Here is a 20,119-nt window from a genome sequence, read left to right on the forward strand (position 1 = left end):
GAGCTGGATCTGGCATGGAGAGCAATGACCACGAGACATCCAGCAAAAATCCAACAGAAGCACTCCAAAACCCAGCAAAAGCAAGGGGTTGGCCCCAGCAGGAGAGGGGACACCCCATCCACAACAAATGGAAAACAGGGAAAAACCAGACATCAGCTGACAGTCAGCCAGCACTGAACCTCTCACAAATCCGGGCTTGCACAGGCTGAGGCACCAGGACAAGGCACCAGGAGTGACTGGCAAGAGGATGCTCTTGTCCCCCTCCTCCCACTCCAAACATCCCTGGAATAACAACACCCACTCCTGCAGAGAGAAACGGGGCTCATGCAGGGCCAGAAACCTGCAGGTGAAAATACCACCCCACCTCCCTGGGAAAACAAACTGAGCCCAAGGGGCTGAAAGTGCAGCAGCTGAGAGCATCGAGGTCCTGATCCCCCCAGGAGAGACAAGGGGGCAGCTGCACTTTGCAGCTCAAGCTGCTGGGGCTGCACAGAGCTGGAGGATCCATCAGAGAGCAGGAATATCAAGGTGTGCTCCCGGCATGGGGCTGGGAGCAGACAGCTCAGCGTGGCCTTGGACAGCCTTTCAGAACAGCTCCTACCTGCCTGGCTGCTGGGAGCAGCGTGTGGACAAAGTCCAGCACTCCAAAGGCTGCCAGGGAAGGGAGGGGAGAGCGAGGAGCTGCAATTTCAGCAGGAGACTGCACCGTGCAACAGCTCCTGCAGCTGCAGCAGGACAGAAGGGAGACACATGCTCAACGTGTCCCCAGCTCTGACAGCCCCCAGCCCTGTGCCCTGCCAGCTCCAAGATAAAGCAGGTGCCTGGGACTCACTTCTCCTGCCTCGTCCTTCCCCAAATGCAAACCTTGCTGAGGTTGTGGGTTAAAGCTGGTCTGCAACATACTGCAAAGGTCCCACCTGCAGGACCAGCAGCAGCCCTCCCTGCTGAGGGAATCAGCACAGATCAGTCCACACCCCACCTTATCTGCCACTTTTCCTGCATCATAGCCGAGCCACAAGCTCCAAGACCAGCACAGTTTCCATGATGTGAACTTCCAGCTCAGTGAAACCAGCACACGAGCCACTCCATCCCAAACCGATCCCGCTGGGATGGAAACCACCTGACCATGGCAGAGCAGTCACAAGTTCTAATTTGTGAGCCTGCAGAGTCTCCCTTCCCCACTGCCCACCCAGCAGGGCTGGAAGGGGCGCAATGAACAGCCCCACACACCCACTGATGGCACTTGGCAAAATACCCAGTGGAGCAACGACGGGAGCAAACACAAAACGGAGCCAGAGGAAAGATTCTGTCCGTGGGTTCAGCAGAGCCTCCCCTTCCCACTCCCAGCCTCTCCCTACTCAGTGTGGGAGGCCAAGAACAGAATCCAGAAACTGGAGTGCCCTGAGTCCTTCTGCACTCAGCTGGGGAATTGCAGTGGGCACCCATCCTACGCCAGGGGATGGATTTAGTTCTGAGCGTTTCACCCCCAGGACCTGCTCCAAAACTCAGACTGCTCTCTGCTCCACACCCAGCACCCCCCCCTCAAGCAGTTACCAGCCAGACCTCTACACGAAGCCCTGAAATCCCCCCGTGCTGGCTGGGATTCTGCTCCATCTGTTTGCTCTCCCTCTCCCCAATTGCCATAGTAACCCCGCAGAGCCGGCACAAAGCGCCTTCTGTGCCACCAGCAGCTCCCCTGGCACCGCCGCCGTGACTCACAGGGCAGCAGCAGGGTCCACGGGCACCCAAGCCAGGCCTCTGCAGGATGGCCTCAGCCCTTCCTCAGCCCTTCTGGGGTTGGAGGGAGCTGGGAGCACCCAGTGCGGGCTTGGGGATCACAATGTGCCCTTGTCCAGCAGAGCCCAAGCTTGCAGGCAGGATTTGCAGCATGGGATATCAGGGCAGCAAGGGACACAGATTCCCTGTTCCAAACTCCCTGCTCTGTACAGGAGAGTCTTTTGATGTGCCACGAACTGGCCATGAACTCTGCTGTCACAGGCACCCTGCACACTTCCCTGTACTCCCAAACTACCACACCTGACTTTCCAGAGTTGGAGTCAGCAACCATCCCTCTCCCAGCCTGTCCTGCCAAGCCCCAAAAAGCATTTCCTAGCTCCAACGTGAAAAAGCACTGATTAAACCAGAGGCATTACACCACCAACCCCAGGCTCTGCCTGGGCCACCTGTGAAGGGCAGAAACCCAGCTCAGACCATTCCTGCAGGAATAAAATCACCCAGGATGCTGCCCTGCAGCCAGGAGCTGAGGCAGAGGTTGGATTCGTTTGTTACAACTCTCCTAAAATTTGCCATGAGATTTCCAGCTCCCAAAGGCTGGCCTGAGCTACTCCTTGCTGCAAGCTTCTCCCCCTGCTCCTGGCACCAGTGCCTCTCCCCAGGGAGAGTCCATGCCCCGCTTAGGGTGAATGAGAATGGAGGAAAAACCAGGGAAAGGAATAAAAAAAAAGGGAAAAAAGAGAGAAGCAGAAAGCAGTGGGATGGGCATGACATGACCCTGCAACTCAAGTCCTTCAGCCCCCGCAGGCAGCTGCTGTCAGCTCCTTCCCACTGGAGAGTCCCTGGCACTGTCTCTCCTACCCTTGAGACTCAGCACAATCCCTCCCACATTTGGGATCCCGTGAGGGTCCCTGCAGGAGGAATTGCCAGAATGTGCACAACTGCTTATGTCACTGAAAATCCTGGAAATGCTCCTGTTTCCCAGGGCACCGGGCTCTTGCAAAGAGGGGTGTCTGCAAGCACAAGCTCCCCTCAAGAGATCCCTCTGCAAAGGCCAAAAGGCAGCAGCAGGACAAGGTGATCTGGGGACATGTCCTGGTTATCCCTGCAAGCTCCAGGGCTCTGCTGCCAGCCCCGAGCCCACGGGGTGGCAGGGCACCATTCTGGGCACAGGAAAGGGCTGCCAGCCACAGACACACACAGCACAGTGCCCTGCACCCAGGCAGGGGAAAATTAGCTGACAGAAGTTCCTGGTGCGGATGAAATTGCAACCCACGTGATGCTGCAGGCACGTAACTGCATCCTTTATGCTAAGAAAGGAACCATTTCCTCCTAAAGAGAAAAAAAAAAAAAAAAGCCCAACGAGATTTTTTCTCATGCTATAACCACCACCAGTTAAGAACCACCAGACATTTCCTGGAACTAATTCAACACCGGAATCCTCATTTTTGCCACCACCAACTTCAGCCCTATTAAGCTGCACCTCTCCACGGGAGGTTTCTCCTTCCCACTCTGCCGGCGTGGGCGGAGAGAAATGAACAGGACAATCTAAAGAACTGCAAATAAAACTATTTGCCTGAGTCGACCTTTGAAATTAAACCTCACCACTGCCTCTCCAGGGCTCTGGTTGTAGCCCCAGGTGAAGTCCTGGGCACGGGAGGCTGCTCCGAGAGCTGCACTGCTTTGTTAGTGCTGGGGGAAATGTTTTGGATGCATCCCGCTTCTCCTCGATCCAAGGAGGAGAGGCAGATGCCATGGATAGGGCAGAAGGCTGGAGGGTGGATCCCAGCCCTGCTGCAAATAAAGAGCTGGAACAAAAAAGCATGAAAAAAAAAAAAAAATGAAGAAAAGAAGGGAAATAAATTGGAGGCAGAGTGCAGAGCAGAGAGGGGAATTTGGGTGCTTGGTCATGAGAGCCAGCTCTTCACAGGCACACTTTGTGCTGTTTTCCACTGTTGGGAGTGGAAAAAGCTATCCATGGCAGTGGAAAAAGGACTCTCAACCTGCTGAGAGCCATCACTCATCAGCCAGCCGAGGTCCCGCTGCAGAGGGGCTCCCGCGGGTCAGCGCGCTCTGCACTTCTGCAAAACTGCCAGCGAGCAGCAGGAAAAAACCACGCTGCACAAAAAGCCCCTTGCAGCCCCAAAACAGCCTCGCAGCCTGTGCTGAATCAGAGCTGCCCACTGCTGGGGCCGTGGGCACCCACCTTGCCCATGCAACAGGCAGGGGACAGCCACAAAGAGCTGCTGGAAAACCCTGCGTCCCAGGAATGCGACTCAAACCCGAGCCAGAAGCCAGCTTCACCCTCTGCATATTTTCCTTCAGACATGCTGGATTTGATTTCTTTTTTTTTTTTCAACAATTAAGACTCCAGTGTTTTAACCCCACAAAACATGCAACTTTTCCAGCGCTTCAAAAATAGATCCCCAGCTGCAAAGACCGACCCCCTGCCCAAGCCAGCAGAAACAAAACCGCGTGGATTGACCCCAGAAAGTTACACGGCCCCTTTTAGCACCAAAACCAGCCCTTTGCTCTCCCCCACCACGTGTTTTGGAAATTGCAACATCTACCTTGCTTCTTGTCCATGGCTTCCCAGAAATGAAGAGCAGCGCCTGCACGCCTGGCACAAGAGAGGGATGGGGGCGGACTGGAGGAGGGAGGGGAAAAAATTCCCGCAGGATCCAGCGCACGGCACTTCTTGCAAGCACCGATGGTTCTTTTCAGTGGGAATGCATGGCCCCAAGCACCCGCTGGCTTCACAGAGCCCTCCTCGCCGGGTGTCCCCAAATCCCAGGGGTCCCCAAGGCTGGGAGCAGCAGCCAAGGCAAGTGGGGGGAACTGGGGAAGGTAGAGCCGCGTTCCCTCATCGGCAGCTGCCGAGGTTGGCCGGACTCGGCTCCGATTACCCTTGAAAGCTCAACAGTTGTAAAAACTGCAGCAGAGAAATAGCAGGTGACGTCAACAGGAAACTGGTGGGGAGCCAAACTCCAGCTCCGGGAGCTGCTGAAGCGCTGGATTGCTAAAGTGCATCCCGGTGGGACATGTTCTCTTCCCACAAATTCGACCATTCCGAGCCAGCCTGCAGGCCCAGGCATCCCACCGGAGTGACCCTTGCTCCAGGACAGCCCTGGCACCAACCAGCAGAGCCCACGCTCGCTGGTTTGGGCACCAAAGGGGTGCTGGGATGGAAAGAGGTCACATTTCGTTGTGCTGCAGGTGACACGTTAATTGCTCTGCCACTAACAACTATTACCACAACAAATAGTAGAAATATTGTTCCATGACAATGCCAGCACGGAGCTCAGCAGCTATTCCAGGGTGACAACCGAGACGGCATCTCTGGTAGCAAAATATAAATTGCTGCATGCACTTGGCTGGGAAATAGCAAGGGAGAGTGGGAAAATAAAAGCATTCATTTCTCTGCAAGCACGTGCAAGAAAAGCCACGGCCAAGAATTGCTGCTCTTCCCCTTTCCCTCAAAGTCGCTCCAGCAGAAGCCAACGCTGATGCTCCTGATCAAAGCCAGGCTCAGCTCTGACAGGCTGCAGTTTTGTTTTCGATTTCCCTGTCAGCCTGGAGGGGAGATACTGTACCAGATTCTTTACCTTAAGCTAATTATAGAAAATCTACCAGTGCTTTGCTGCTGAGCTCTCTCCCAACTCCAGGCTGTGCCGGACCAGGCACATTTGCAGGCTGAAAAGTCAGAGGTCAAGGTAAACGCACATACCAACATAATGAGTGGCTCTAATTTTAAATAGTGTTTATGTAAGCCCCAGAAGGACTGCGGAAGGTATTTTCTCAGGCTCATTTCCACTCCCAGGGTATAGTTTCAGGCACAGATCATCAGCACATAAAGGATGCTGACGCAGGAGCTGCTCTTGCAGATGGCACTGAGAGCCACCAGCACCCGTCCCCGGCACTCCTGGGGAGAGCAGTGCTGCACTGCCCTCCCATCACTCACTCTATTAACTCTCACCCAGACACAGACACTCCAAGCATCTTTACAGACACCCACAGAGTCAGAGCTGCTTTGGAGCAGAAAGTCCCTAACCCAGCAGGTGGGATGGGAAAGAAGATTTCCTTTGAATTTGTCCCATTGGGTTTCAGTGCCCGAGGACCAGGGGTGGTGTAAAGCTGAGCTTCCTGACATCTCAAAAGCATCTTAAAATAAACAAACAAGGAAAAAAAAAAGTGAAGAAATAAAAACAAACCCAACCATCCTTTCAAGTCTCACTGTTGGGAACTCTTTCAAAGGTTTGCTGGTGCAGTAGGAACAGCCAGGCATGCACCATTTGCCAGAAATTATCCAATCCTTTATAGGGCACAGGTAATCCCAGGGGAATAAAGAGCATCAGGTGTTTCACTGGTGTTAACAAAGCCTCTCCATGAGGGATGTCACCCCAAAACAGGTGAGGGATGCTGGGAGAGCAAATCCTGGGGAGAATTCAGGCATTTGCGCAGGGTCGGGTATGCCAGGGCAGAAACCAGGGACAAGGATGGCTCCCATCCCTCCCAGCAGCCTCCTGCCAGGGGGCTGGCTTCAATAAGGGGAAGAGCACACCCACAAAAACAGCAATGAGCTCAAACAGTGCCCTGCCAACACCGGGCCCCTCTCCCCACCCTTCCCCTGTGGACACACAGCCCCTCCCGAGGCCACTTCAGTTAAGGCTGGGTCACCATCACAGCCGGGGAGTGGAGAAGGGGGTGAGTTGCTTTGCCATGAGCAGCAGAAGTGTTCCATTTGGGGTGGAAAGGAGCTTTTTATAGGCGTGTTTGGGATAGACCTCAAAATTAATTACTTCACCTGTCCCCTAAGTAGAGCTGCTGCCTAACAACGGGCACAGTCTGATTTTCATGGAATACTTCATTCCCTCTGCTCAGACACAAGCCCATGCACCAGCTGGCTGTCCCATCCCAGCACCACACTGCCTGATGACCCCACATCTCCCAGGAATGGCAGCAGCTTCCCTGGTCAAGGCTGCAGTGCAGGCACTGCCCCAGTCTGGGATGCGCTCACCGTTCCACACACCAGGCACACATCCCATGGGAACGCCTCTCGTGCCCCAACCATGCACAGGACACACAGGCTGGAAACTCTGCTTGAAAACAGAGCCCTTGAACTGAATCCAGTTGGGAAGGGAACAGTGTTATCCTTCTCATCCCCTCAGATGGGGCAGGTGATGGCCAATGGCTGGGGACAATCAGAGCAGGACATCACAGCCACAGTGCCACCGGCTCTGGATGAGACTGTGCAAGGGAGAAGGATGTGACCTCCCGGTGTCCAGCGAGGAATTTGGGGATGGGCACTTCAGCCAGAGTCTCTGGCAAGCAGAAGCACTGGCACAGCCACCTCTGGGGCTCACAGCCACACCCTGTGGGGCTCTGTGCACCAGCCAGATAACAGCGGGGCAGCCCCGGGAGGATGTCACCGCCCAGCCACATTCCAGCTGTATTTTTAGGTTACCTGCACAACCTCGAGGGCTGGAAAAAAACGTTTGATTTTTGTCCCCCATGTGTCAGCCTGCTCTCGCCCAGCCCCGTGACAATGGAACACAAGGGCTCCACTCCCACATGTGACCAGAGGCCAGATTCCCCTCAGGAAGCTGAAAAGCCCCGTCTGGCTGACGCTGACACGGTGACATTACAGGACACACCACTTAGGTGCCCAAAGTTGTGGTGTTTTGCACCAGAGCTTGTGCAAAACCCCTGTGCAAAGGTGGGGACAGTCACAGGGGCAGCTATTCAGAGCAGGCACTGAGCTGGGGTGCAGGCAGAGCATCCTCTGGGATGGACACTGCCTCCTTTGCATCCCTCGCTCCTACTGGGTTTTCTCCCCAAGAAAGCAGTGGCTGAGGCTGCACCTCTTCAAAGCTCAGCTTTGCCCTGAGACAAAGATCTGGAAGGAATCCCAGCCCTGATGCCCTGGGATTGTCAGGGGAAGGCAAAGGACACAATGCTTAGAGAAAAGCAAAGAACACACTAGAAATAAAAAAAAAAAAAAATAGGAGAAAAGGAAGACAGAAGCATCATCACCCGTGCCCATCTCCTTGCCAGCAGGTACCAGCATCACTCCTTCCTTTGATTTCTCACTCCATAGGCTAAGGCATGAAAAAATCTGCTTGGAATTGATGTGACTGGCTAGTGACAGTTTCCTGATGGGAGAGAAAACTCAAACTGTCCTTGGAATAGATCAGCTTGACAGGAGGCACAGTGGGAAAGGGAATAGTTTGACTTTGTAATTGTCAGCAGTAACTCAACTCCAGCATCAACAGACACTTTTTCTACCCAAACTGGTATCATTCAAGTACTTCCAGGTGTCCTTGTGAACTTATCAAGAGAGCAAAGTACTCCCCTCCCTGCTTCTTAAAAAAAGAAAAATTATTTTAAAAAATATATTTCTACCATCCTCCCTCCAATTTGCTTTGGGCAGGGATAGAGCGATGTCATCTCTGCAAATGATGTAAGAGAGCAGACACCTGCTATGAAAATGGAATTTATGGAGGAAAAAAAACCCTTCACGTTCCCAGCTGCCTGCTCTGGGAGAGAGGCAGAAACAAGAGACCAACCCAGGTGCTTCCCTGGCCCTCAGACTTCAGGCAGGACTTTCAAGAGCAGCATTTGCACTGGGGAACAGGCCAAGCAGCTGCTCAGAGGGTTCACAGTGACATTATTCCCCAGGGACCTGGAATGCTTTCCACTCCCAGGGTGTCACCACAGCTCGGGTGGACAAAGTCTGTGCTCCCTCAGAGGAAAACTCCTGACCTCCAGCACTGAGCCAGCACCACATCTCTGAGGTGCAGGAGCAGAGAAAACCTTGGATTACTCCCTTTGGAGCAGGGTGCTGTTCCAGCAGCTCACAGAAAGCAGCAGGTGAGTGCTGCAGCACAATTCCCTACATTTCCTGCTGTTCCACACCAAATTTCTGCTCTTTTTGGAACATATTCAGGGCCAACCCTCTTCCCTGCCTCTCTCACCCATCCCTTCTCTGCTCCAGGGAACCAAGCAAGAGACACAAATACAAAGAAAGAGATTAGCCCCAACAAGCTGGACCTGCAGCCTCTTTTCCTGGCATTAACCACACCACCCTTACGGCCCACACCATGCACCTCCTGCCCTCCCTCCCATCACTGCTCCTCTGCCCCGGAGGACAGACTGCACCCACACTCCCAGAACAAACCCCACGTTCAGCTGGTCCATGAGAAATCACCTGGGAGCATTTCTCTCCTTTGCTCCCTCACATTCCCTGCTGCAAAGCTTAAAAAATGCCCCCCAGTTAAAGGCTGGAGCACCAGCACACTGCCAGCCCCACTGCCCAGCATCACCCTGCCCTCTCTCCTCTCCACAGGCTCTTATCAAAGGCTGTACCAGGTCTGTGTGGGGAAAACACTTATTTTCTGCTGGATTTGCCCAGTACCCACAGGGCAGCTTTGATTCATGACAAGGAAAAGCTCCACAGGAAACGTGCCCACAGCTCAGCGGTGCTTTGCCACCACAGCTGCTCCTCTGGGTGAGCTTGGTCTTCTTTCCCCTCCTTCGGTCACTCTCTCATATCCACCCTATCACACTGCACTTTTTCCAGGGTTCAGGGAAGTGAGAGTTGCAGGTTTTTCCTGGTAAAGGCAGATTAAAGAGCTGCCTCTCCATCCCAGGAAGGCAGAGGTCTCCACAGCCGGGCTGGTCCCAACGCATCCGGCTCACATCCCAGCTCAAGAGCTCAGTGACTCAGCCCAGCCCAGCCTTGCAGCTGTCTCGGGGCACACTCAGGGCTTCCAAGAACCATTTCCATTTGAGTAAGAGAAAAAAATCAATTTTTAAGAATCTCCTTTCTCTCAGAAGAGCGAGGCTCACATCCGTGTTCTGGGGAAAGGAGCAGCGCTCTCTCTGCAGGGTGATGCGTGGAGAGGAGCTGGAAGGAGATGTGTGAAACATCAAACCTGTCTGAGATCAAGGGAAACACACCCTGGCTCCTGTCCCTGGGATGGTTACACACGGTTTCCCTCGCTGAGCTGAGGCTGTAAAACCCCCTGGGGAAACCCACAGTTACCAAACACAAAACCCTTTGTGGATCCAAAATTAAGGGGAAACTCTCGCAGCTACCTGGAATGTACACAAAAACATCACACCTACAGGGGAGCTGCTGGAGGAAAAGCTGAGTGGTTTTCAAGCACCTTAGCACAGCGCACACAAGGCTGATAAGAATTAGAAATTCACCCACAATTTCTGCTTGGTTATTTGTGGAGGCACCTCCTGCAGCCCTCGCTTCACTCTCATCACCCTTCAAGAAACCAGGGACAGGTGTAATTAGTACCTGCAAAAAGCTGCTCTTGGGTAAGAAAGCAGCATCAGCAGAGCACAAGAGGCAGCCCCAGCACAGCACAGCCCTGCAGGTATCCTGGGCTCCAAGGACAACCCCAGGCCTGGCTGGCACCAGCCATCTTCTGGCACCTGGTGATGCTCAAAGCCAAACAATTGCAGGGATCAACCAAAAACCTGAGGGGAAACAGGCTGCAGATGCTAGCAGAGAGTGAACACAGGGAGCTGTACAAGCAGATCGCCTGGAACACCCACCACATCCCTCTTTTTAGCAGCCTTGAAGCAGTGTGGAGCTGCTTCCAGACTTAAGGAAAACGGGTTGGCCAAAGAGAGACAGACAGAGCTTGGCACATGGGCTGGTCAGGTCCAGGCTGGTCCTCCAGCAGCATCACCACCCACCAGCACCTTCATCCGTCTTTCTGCACAATTACATCTTTTTTTTTCTTTTCCTGACCACCACAGGGGAGGCAGTCAGCACCACAGGTGAAACAGGTGAGGATTTGGCACAGGGTGGAGGATTTTAGTTCTGGGGACACCAGGGAAACCTCAGAAGTCAGCTGAGCACACGTGCACACACACAAAGGTGTCTCACACCGCCCTGCCCCGTGCCAGCAGGGATTTTCTGGGGGTTTTACAAACAGGCACGTGGGGCTGGGCCTGTCACCTACCCCCGAGCACCTTTCAGAGGTGTTTGGAAGATGACAAAGAGCAGCCAAAGCCACGAATCAGCACGAGATCATCTCAGCTTTGGCCGGGGTGCAACTTGGCAGCACGTCAGGAGAGAAACCAGGCGGTGCAGAGCAGCAGGGGATTGTGAACTATGCAGAGCAGCTTTCCTCAAAAGCCCTGACCGTGAGCACATCTGGCCCTCAGCACAGGAGCCACGTCACTTAGTGACGAGCTGCAAAGACATCCTGGTGTCTGCAGCACAACACACCCCTGCAGCCATGCCCTCAACGTTCAGGGCTGATTCAGAGGGGCCATCCCAAGGGCTGCACACTTTGCTGCTTCATCATCTCCCTCTCAAGCCTCAACTTTCCCACTCCCACACCAAGCAAAGCAAGATCGTCGTGCTACAGCAGAAAACTCCTCCGTCCTGCAGCGTGTTTGCCCTTCACCAGCTTGAACAGGGAACAGTCTCCTGCAGGGAGGGATGAGGGCAGCAAGAGGGAACATCTGCTCCAGCTGTGCCAAATGCCCTCCAGCCAGCAGGGTCAGGCTGCTGCCACCCCCGAGGTGCTGTGAACACAGCCCAGTGCAGACATCCACGGCAGCCAGCCCACTGCAGCACACTGTGCCAGCCATCCCCACGAGACCCCAGCCAGGAGGGAATTCATACACACACACACCACAAAGCAGTTTCTAACTGGCCTGCAAGCCCAGACAAGCTGACACACCCTAGATAACCCCGTCATCCTCCCCTAAACCACCCCCAGCCCATCCACGTAACCAGCCCCGCGTGTTTATGATCTGGCACACACATGACTGTCACCTGCCAGGCCCTGCAGGACAACTTCTTCCCCTGCTGTCCCTCTGTCCCGCACTGCTGGTCCCATCCACACCCATCACCCGTGGATGCTGAGGGAGGATGTGGCTCTTGATGCTGGAAGGAAACCCATCCCAGCTGCAGGAATTCATGCATTCCTCATGAGAAACCTCCAAGATCTTTAGGAACGAAATACAACAATTCAAAGCTGCTTTTTACACTTCCTAAAAGGCACTACCACAGCAGGAGATGAGGCAGCAGGGATGAACACTGGTGACGAGGGGCATTTGGTGCTCAACAGGCAGGTCCCAGGGAGAAAAAGAGTCCAAGCCATTCCCAGAGCTCCATCAGACACGAGCAGCTTGGCTGATGCCAGTGCCAAACCACAGCTAAGGTTAGCAGCCTCTGATGGGAAATTACTTGTATTGAGCACTCTGGAGGTTTCTTCCTTTCCAAGCCCAGATTTGTCTTTGGTGGTGGTGAGGGGGAAGGAAGGGTGAATGCTCCACAAACAACTTCTGGTAAGTGTTGTCTCCTCCTCATCCTGCCTCCTCTTACAAGTTATGCTTTTAGTGGAAATTTATATATATATTTTTTTTAATAATTTCAATTGAAATGAAGAAATTAAGGTTTAGAGCACAGATCAACTCAGCAGTGCCCCTCCCTGGGCACAGTGCAGGCAAGGGGAGGGAGTTTGTGGCAGCTCAGTGGGTGCTGGAGAGGGTCCAGCTCATCCTCACCTTCACCCCACTGCAGGTCCCCAGCACAAGGCAATGATTTCCTTCCTCCCCTACCCACTGGGACCCCCAAATCCTGCCCTTCCCCTTTCCACACCATAACCCACCACATTCCACACAAGCAGCACCGCTGCTCCAGCCTTTTGCTGGGCAGAGAAATGGCTGCAAGAGAAAGGAGCACACAGGGAGCCCTGTCCCAGTCCAAAAAAGGGAGCAGACTCAGATCCACGGCAAACTGAGGCCCACTGGGGCCACAAGGCAGCACTGTGACATCTGAGATCGCTGCAGTTGAGCCCAGTAATTCCAGAGTTCCTCAGGACAACGAACATTGGGACTCACAGCACCACTGCAGCATTGCCCCCACACAGGTAAGAGGCTGTGAGGAGATGAAAAATCTCCTAGGTGGAAAAAAACAACAGAAACTTCCAGTTTCCATCATAAAAAAATCCTCTCTGCCCTTTCCCCCACTCCAAATCCCTGACTAACACTTGACCTGTGTTACAGAGGTTTGTCAGCAAGAGGCAGCGGGTAGATCCAGCTCTATATGAACCCACAAGCCATCCTGAGTCATGTCAGCAAAACCCCAAACTTTTTGTTGATGGAGTAAAATCACCTCCTCAGCCAACTCAAGTTCCTCTTCCAGCTCTTTGCCCAGCAAACGGCCAGCCTAGGCTGTGCCTCATTAACCAACACAAGCAAAAACCCATCTTCTGTCCAAAAAACCCACAGGGCCCCCCACATCTGCACAGGTGTCATTTTGGGGCACAAAATCGCCAGTACCAGAAAGCTGCTCCCAATGGGAGCCTCTACAAAGCACAGATGAGTTTCCTCCAGCAACAACAACCTTTGCAAACAAACTCCAGCTCAGCCCTGGACCAGAGCTCAGAGCTGGAAAACAAAGGGATCAGCCTGCAGTGAGATTCATTATCCACTAAAAGAAAAGCAGGGAAGCATCCCTCCAGGGAGGGAAATGGATTGCTGAGGCACAGCTAAATATTTATCACATCCAGCATGATGTTTTCCAGGCACCCAGGGTTATGCCAGCAGAGGAGGAAGGCAGGAGCAAAGTGCTGTGTTTGCTCTAGGATCGTTACAATTAATTGGATCCGAGCTCTGTGATGCTTCAACTCGAATTAAATGATGGCTCCACGGGATCAGAGCTCCCAGCTCTCACACCCTGGGAGCCCCAGGCTGGCGGCTGCTCTGCCTGGAACCACAGGAGCCCAAAGCCAAAGTCCTGCTCCAGCAGGTCACGGCCCACACGAGTATTTTTGGCAGAGCTGCCTTTTTTTGGGGATGGCAGCTGGAAAAGTGTGAATGGCAGATGAGACAGTGCTGGATTCACAGACTGAATTGCATAACAGTGGTGTGCTCCCACGGAGGGCACGGCCAGGGCACGGCAGGGACAAGGCACCACCACTTATTTACCCACCCAGAATAGACATGCCACGAGAACAAGCACCAGTTCATCCCCAGGTCCTGGCATTTCTCACTGCTGGTTTTTCCAAGCCTCTGTGGTAAAGGAGAGCTGCCTCCCCAAAGGCACAGCTTGGCTCCAGACAGATCCTGATCCCTCTCCCCAACAGCACCTCTATTTCCAAAGGACTTCTCCTTGCTAAGGAAAAACACTTGTTTTTTAATTACTCAGCCATCGGTGCTGGGTGAGCCAGGACAGGACAAGCAGGTCTTCTCCCTCCAGATCCCACCCATGCACTCACCCTCCCTCCCTCCCTGCAGCTGCTTTTCCCAGTAAACTCCAAAATTTTGGGAAACAACTGTTTCCCCACTGGCACACTCCTGCCTGTCTCTCCAGGAAGGGCTTCCCAGGCTTCAGGGGCCACTCAGGTCACAGCCAACAGCCCCAGAGATGGGCACAGGGATTTCCACGTGCAGGGCAGGCAGAAGATACACCTTGAGGCCCAGGGAAAAGGCAACAGCCTGGTTTTGTACCCCCAGAGTCTCTGACCTCGCATCCTCCACTGTGTTTCTGCACCCACACAAAGGCTGAAAATTCCCTGAGGCTTCAATCCCCTCCTGCTTTAACCTCTGGGATACAGCACCCTCCCTGCACAGCATCCATTCCCTGAAAAAGGTGGAACTTTCTGGAAAATCACACCCAGGCCCAGCCATGTGTTGCAAGCTGCAGAGAGAGGCTGTGTTCCTTGCAAAGCTCTGCAAGGAGGACACAGGGACAGCTCCAGAGCTTTGTTCCCAATTCCTTCTTACAGTGCCACCCAGGCCATGAGACACAGCTCAAGGGACCTGAGGTGGCCTGAGGAAACAGGGAGTTTTTGCATACATGAGTAAACATCAGCCTCAGCAGCACAAGATAACACAGGAGAGCTCTCCCACATACAAGATCCTGCGAGATAACTTGGATCAAGCAGACAGGAGCAATGGGAAGAGGAAGAAAGAAAGCCAAAATCCTCCCTAAGCTCCACAAAATCCCCAGAAGGTGTTTATCTCCCAAGCTATGTTTAGTGCAGAGCAAAGCCCCGGCACAGCACCATTCCTATCGCCGGTGTCACGGCCAGCCACGTATCCCAAAAACCTCCCGAGGCAGGAGGTGACAGCCCTGTGACTAAGCCAAAGTGATGGCAGGTGAGTTTTGGAAGGCATCTGTCACAAGAAGAGCCAGCCAAGAGCTTCAGCACAGCGGCCTCCGTTTACAACCCTGAGCAGCACAAACCCAAGGAGACCCGGCAAAGGAAACCTGAGATTGTTCACTGAAATTCCCTAAGGAAAACCAGGGAAATTTAGCTTAAATTCAGGCTGCCTGAAAGAGAGGGAAGCAGCTGCCATGAGCAGCAGGTGCGCACACTCGGGCCTGCGAGCATCCCTGGAAAACCCCCTGGGAGGCAGGTGCAAGCTGAGGAGAGGCAGATGTGTACCACACACTCAGGATCCACCCTGACGGAAGCAAAGGAGCTCAGGTCAGACGGGGACTCAGAGCTGCCAGCAGACACCAGGTGCTCTCGGCACACGTGTGACACCTCCAGCACAGGACACCGGGGCGAACTGCATGAATGAACCAGTTTATCACAACCAACAGAAAGCTGCAGACGCAGAGCAGCTCCAAACCTCCTCTGAGGAGAGCACCACGCTCCCAGGCGCTCCTCCAGGTATCACCTCTTGCTGCTTCCCCAAAAATCCTCCATGCCCAGCTTGGGCATCATCTCCCGTGGGGCACAAGCGGTCCCTGGGCCAGGCTCACCTCGTCCCTCCATGCACACATCCGCCGGTCCGGCACAGGCAGCCGAGGAAAGGTCTGGGCTCAGGTGTCCCAGCCTTTTAAGAAGCCTGGATGATCCCTTCCAAGGCTGGATGGCTGGAGGCATGTGCTCCTACCTGTGAGTCAGCAGCTCCACTCAGCAGCACCGAAAATCGCTGCTGATTCACCCCCTGCTTACACAGCAAACAGGAAACTCAGGTCCACATTCCCTCCGGATAAGACACGGATCGTTTAAAACCGGAGGGGGGGAGGAAAAGAAAAAAAAAAAGTCACGGGAGGTGCGTTCATCTGCTCACATGGCTCCTGACTTCGAGTTTCCAGAGCATCACTCCCGCACAGGGAAAACCCCTCGGATTCTATTCCGCTGATTCGAGAGGCGGCAGCCACACTCCGTGCGCTCCCTCCTCCGCCCGGTGCGGATGGAGCCGGCTCCGGGGAGCACCGGGACACCGGCAGAGCCACTTCCCTGTCCCCATCCATCCATCCATCCATCCATCCATCCATCCATCCATCCATCCATCCCTCCATCCATCCATCCCGGCACGGCCACCGCAGGCCGATACCTGCCGGCCGGTGCTCACCTTGCGCTGGGGACAGGCCACCTGAGTCACGGCCGTGCTCTATAAATAACCCCGGTGACACACGGTCACGTTCTCCGGCTGGGGACCGCGGGAAAGCAGCGAGGCACTCCCGGCACACGCAGGCATCGGCTCCTGTCCGTGCCCGAACACCGGCACGAGGCGACACGAGGCGACACGAGGCGACACCCGGAATCCCAGCCCGGTCCTTCCCACCCGGCTGCGCCACGGCGAGGGCTCCGAGCCCAGGATTCCCGAGGGGCGGAAGCTCAAGGCAGGGAAAACAAAACCCGCCCGTTTTACCGCTCTCCCCACGCCAAACGCAGCCTCGCCCCGTCCCCCGCGGCCCCTCCGCACATCCCCACCCGCAGCCCCGCGGCTCCGGCCCCAGCGACGCCGCCGCGCTGCGGAACCACCGGGGCCCGCGCGGCGGAAGGCGCGGGGAGCCCAAGCCCGGCGGGTTGGGCAGCAGCCCCAGCCCCGCGGTCGCCCCCCGGCGCCGCGGTTCCCCCCCGAGCCCGCTCGTACCTCTGGGCAGGGACATGGCGCTGTGCGAGCCCGGCGGGCCCGGCCCGAGCGGAGCCCGCGAGTCCCGCCCGCCGCGGCCCCGCCGCCAGCCGCCCCGCCGGGCCCGCCCCCGCGCCGCCATTGGCCAGCGCCGCGCGGGGGGGCGTGGCCAAGGCCCCCGCGCGGAAACGGCTTTGCGGTTCTCGGGCGCGGCTGTGAGGGCGAAGTGAGGCGGGCGGGCGCTGGTGCGCCTCAGGAGAAGGTGGCTTCGGTGTCCCCGTCGCGGAGCGTCCCCCGGGGTCCCCGTCCTGTGCTGCTCCTCGAGCCGCGCACCTCAGCTGTCAGCTAAGGATGGCCAGCTCACCACATGTCCCGTGGGTCCTGCACGGGTGGCAGCGGTGTGTCCGGCTGGGAAATGGACGGGGAGTCAAGGCAGCGGCTGGAGCTGGGCCAGGGAGGGTTGGGTTGGGTGTGAGGGAAAGGCTCTTCCCTCAGAGGGCGATCGGGCACTGCCCAGGCTCCCCAGGGGATGGGCACAGCCCCAAGGCTGCCACAGCTCCAGCAGTGTTTGGACAAGGCTCCCAGACAGGCACAGGGTGGGATCTGGGGCCTGGAGCTGGGCTGGGTGATCCCTGCGTGTCCCTCAGAGCTCGGGGCTCTGTGATTCCGTGCTCGGGATCTGGGGCCTGGAGCTGGGCTGGGTGATCCCTGCGTGTCCCTCAGGGCTCTGTGATTCCGTGCTCAATTCCGGAGTCACCGAGGAATCAATCCCTCCTGAACGTGGCACATCCCGGGGTGAGGATGCTCCCACAGCCACCGAGCTGGGCTGCAGGCACAAGTGCACAAGGATGTGAGAGATGCAGCTGAAAAAGCAAAAAAAAAAGGAGATTCCAAGTGCCGCTTTCTGGCTGGAATTCTTAGAGTGATCCGTAAAGATCCAAAGGAGGAGTTGGAGGGGTGGCAACTGCTGACAGCGCTGGTGAGATCACAGCTGCTCCGCCACAGCCAGCTCTCAGCTTTGCAGAGCATTTGGGATAAGTTTGAGGACTGGAAAAAGCTCCTCAAAGCCAGGCGGTGGAAGGGAATCACTGCCAGAGGGAAGGAGCTGGAGGGTTGGGATCTGTGGCTGCACGGGTGCCTGGGGCGGAGCTGGGATCCAGCACCAAAGGCACCAGATCCGGCTGCACACTGAGGGTGGAAGAGTTCAAATGGAGAATAAATTACGGGTTTTTAATGGGGAGAGCAATTACCTTCCCCAGAGATTCACCACCTTTCAAGTCTTTCAACACAGACGAGGAGGAGTCTTTCCAAAAAAAAAAAAGCCACAGCTCTGCAGCCCAGCCACGGGTCATCAGCTGATGCAAGAGCTGTGGGTGTCACTGCAGGGCTGGGCAAGCTGAGGGGCCCTTTTGGACATTTTTCCACATCTTGGATAAAAGATCTTGCTGATCTTGGAATCAGCAGTGGGGTTTGAGCTGATCCACACAGCTCTGGGCTGAGCCAGTGCTCGGGTGTTGGATAATATTTTTTTCCTGACCCAGAGATGGGGCAAGTGAGAGGTGTTTTAAAAACTTTGATTTCATTTTCAGTCTCTTGAGAAGGGTGAGATAATACAGGTGTTATAATTCACACCATCACGATCAGAACCCAACTCTTTCCTGATGACAATACATTATAAATGTTTATTGGTCTATCAGACTTTTATCACACTGTGCTGTAGATGCCTTAAAACCAATCATCTAAAACTACCCCTCGTGGATCCCAATACAATACATTTTTCATCATTTCATTTCTCCAAAGAATCTAGTCTTATTTGCAAGGTTATCTTTTGAAACTTTTTTTCTAACTCCATTTCTCTCTCAACAATATCTGTCCCGTTCCATAGCATTTCTAAATCCACATTTCTTATCTCAAAATTTACATACAAATACATACTATACAAACCTTATATCAAACCCTAAAAACTCGCTACAAATCCATTTCCCACACTCGGGTGTGAGTTTTGGGGGGGTCTGTGGCAGAGCAGAGCATCCCCAGCTCTGACAGCTGGCAGCACCTGGGGTGTCACTGCAAGCTCAGGACATGTCCCTGCTGTCCCCAAGCACGTCCCAGTGTGCACCATCCCCTCTCCTGCATCCCCTGGAGCCTGCTGGCTCCTGCATCCAGGGCTGGATGAAGCTGCTGCCTGGGTTTGAGTCTCTGGCTCTCGACCCCAGGGCACTCCACACATGTCCCCTGCTCCCGGGCCTTCCAGCACAGCAGCACACAGGGACACTGGGAGCACTCAGCATCCAGATCCAGCAGGGAGGGGAGGCAGGGAGCTGTGAGGAACAGCACAAGGGGGACTGGCTTCCCATTGCCAGAGGGCAGGGATGGATGGGATATTGGGAAGGAATTCTCTGCTGTGAGGGTGGGCAGGCCCTGGCACAGGGTGTCCAGAGAGGCTGTGGCTGCCCCTGGATCCCTGGGAGTGCCCAAGGCCGGGCTGGATGGGGCTTGGGGTAACCTGGTCGCAGCATCACCAGGGGCCAGCAGAGCAGGACACAGGACACAGGACACAGGGCACAGGGAGCAGCCCCGGACCCGCCGCAGAGCAGCTGGCACCGCGGGCAGCCCGGCACAGCCCCGGAACCCGGAGCGGAAAAACCAGTGCGGGACCAGTAAAGGACCAGTAAAAACCAGTGCGGGACCAGTAAAGGACCAGTAAAAACCAGTGCGGGACCTGTACAGAACCAGTGCGGGACCAGTAAAAACCAGTGAGGGACCAGTAAAAACCAGTGCGGGACCTGTACAGAACCAGTGCGGGACCGCTACAGCATCCGTGCGGGACCAGTACAGACCCCAAGCAAGACCAGCACAGAACCAGTGCGGGACCCGTGCGGGACCAGTACAAAACCAGTGCGGGACCAGTACAGAACCAGTGCGGGACCCGTGTCGGACCAGCACAGAACCAGCACAGAACCAGTATAGAACCAGTGCCTGACCAGCACAGGACCAGTACAGAACCCGTGCTGGACCAGTACAGAACCAGTACAGAACCACTGCCGGACCAGCACAGAACCAGTATAGAACCCGTGCCTGACCAGCACAGCACCCGTGCCGGACCAGTACAGAACCAGCACAGGACCGGTACAGAACCCGAGCCGGACCAGCACAGAACCAGTGCCTGACCAGCACAGCACCCGTGCCGGACCAGTACAGAACCAGCACAGGACCAGTACAGAACCCGAGCCGGACCAGCACAGCACCCGTGCCGGACCAGTACAGAACCAGCACAGGACCAGTACAGAACCCGAGCCGGACCAGCACAGAACCAGTGCCGGACCAGCACAGAACCAGTGCCGGACCAGTACAGAACCAGCACAGGACCAGTACAGAACCAGCACAGGCCCCGCGCTGTTCTGGCGGACGCTGGTGGCGGTGCCCGCCCGCGCGGGGGCGCCGGGCGCTGGCTGCGGTCCCCGCGGCCGCGGCGGCGTTGCCCCTTTAAGAGCCGCGCGGCCGTACCAAAACAAAAGCGCGGCGCGGCCAT

General features: G+C 55.4%; 1 protein-coding gene across 2 annotated transcripts in view; it reads right to left on the bottom strand.

The window, feature by feature from the left end:
* MAP2K3 (mitogen-activated protein kinase kinase 3) overlaps window positions 1–16,706 on the bottom strand; it is a 30,385-nt gene extending 13,679 nt beyond the window's left edge. Inside the window, exon 1 of one of the 2 annotated variants that reach the window (XM_038151446.1) lies at window positions 16,609–16,706. In XM_038151446.1, coding sequence (XP_038007374.1) covers window positions 16,609–16,624 — 16 coding nt within the window. In that variant the 5' untranslated portion in view covers window positions 16,625–16,706. Of the gene's footprint in view, window positions 1–4,304; window positions 5,002–16,608 lie in introns of those variants that run through there. The other variant, XM_038151448.1, reaches the window with a different exon arrangement.
* Between the last annotated feature and the right edge of the window lie 3,413 nt (window positions 16,707–20,119).

This window comes from Motacilla alba, chromosome 14 (genome assembly GCF_015832195.1).
Source record: "Motacilla alba alba isolate MOTALB_02 chromosome 14, Motacilla_alba_V1.0_pri, whole genome shotgun sequence".
Classification (NCBI taxonomy): Eukaryota; Metazoa; Chordata; class Aves; order Passeriformes; family Motacillidae; genus Motacilla; species Motacilla alba.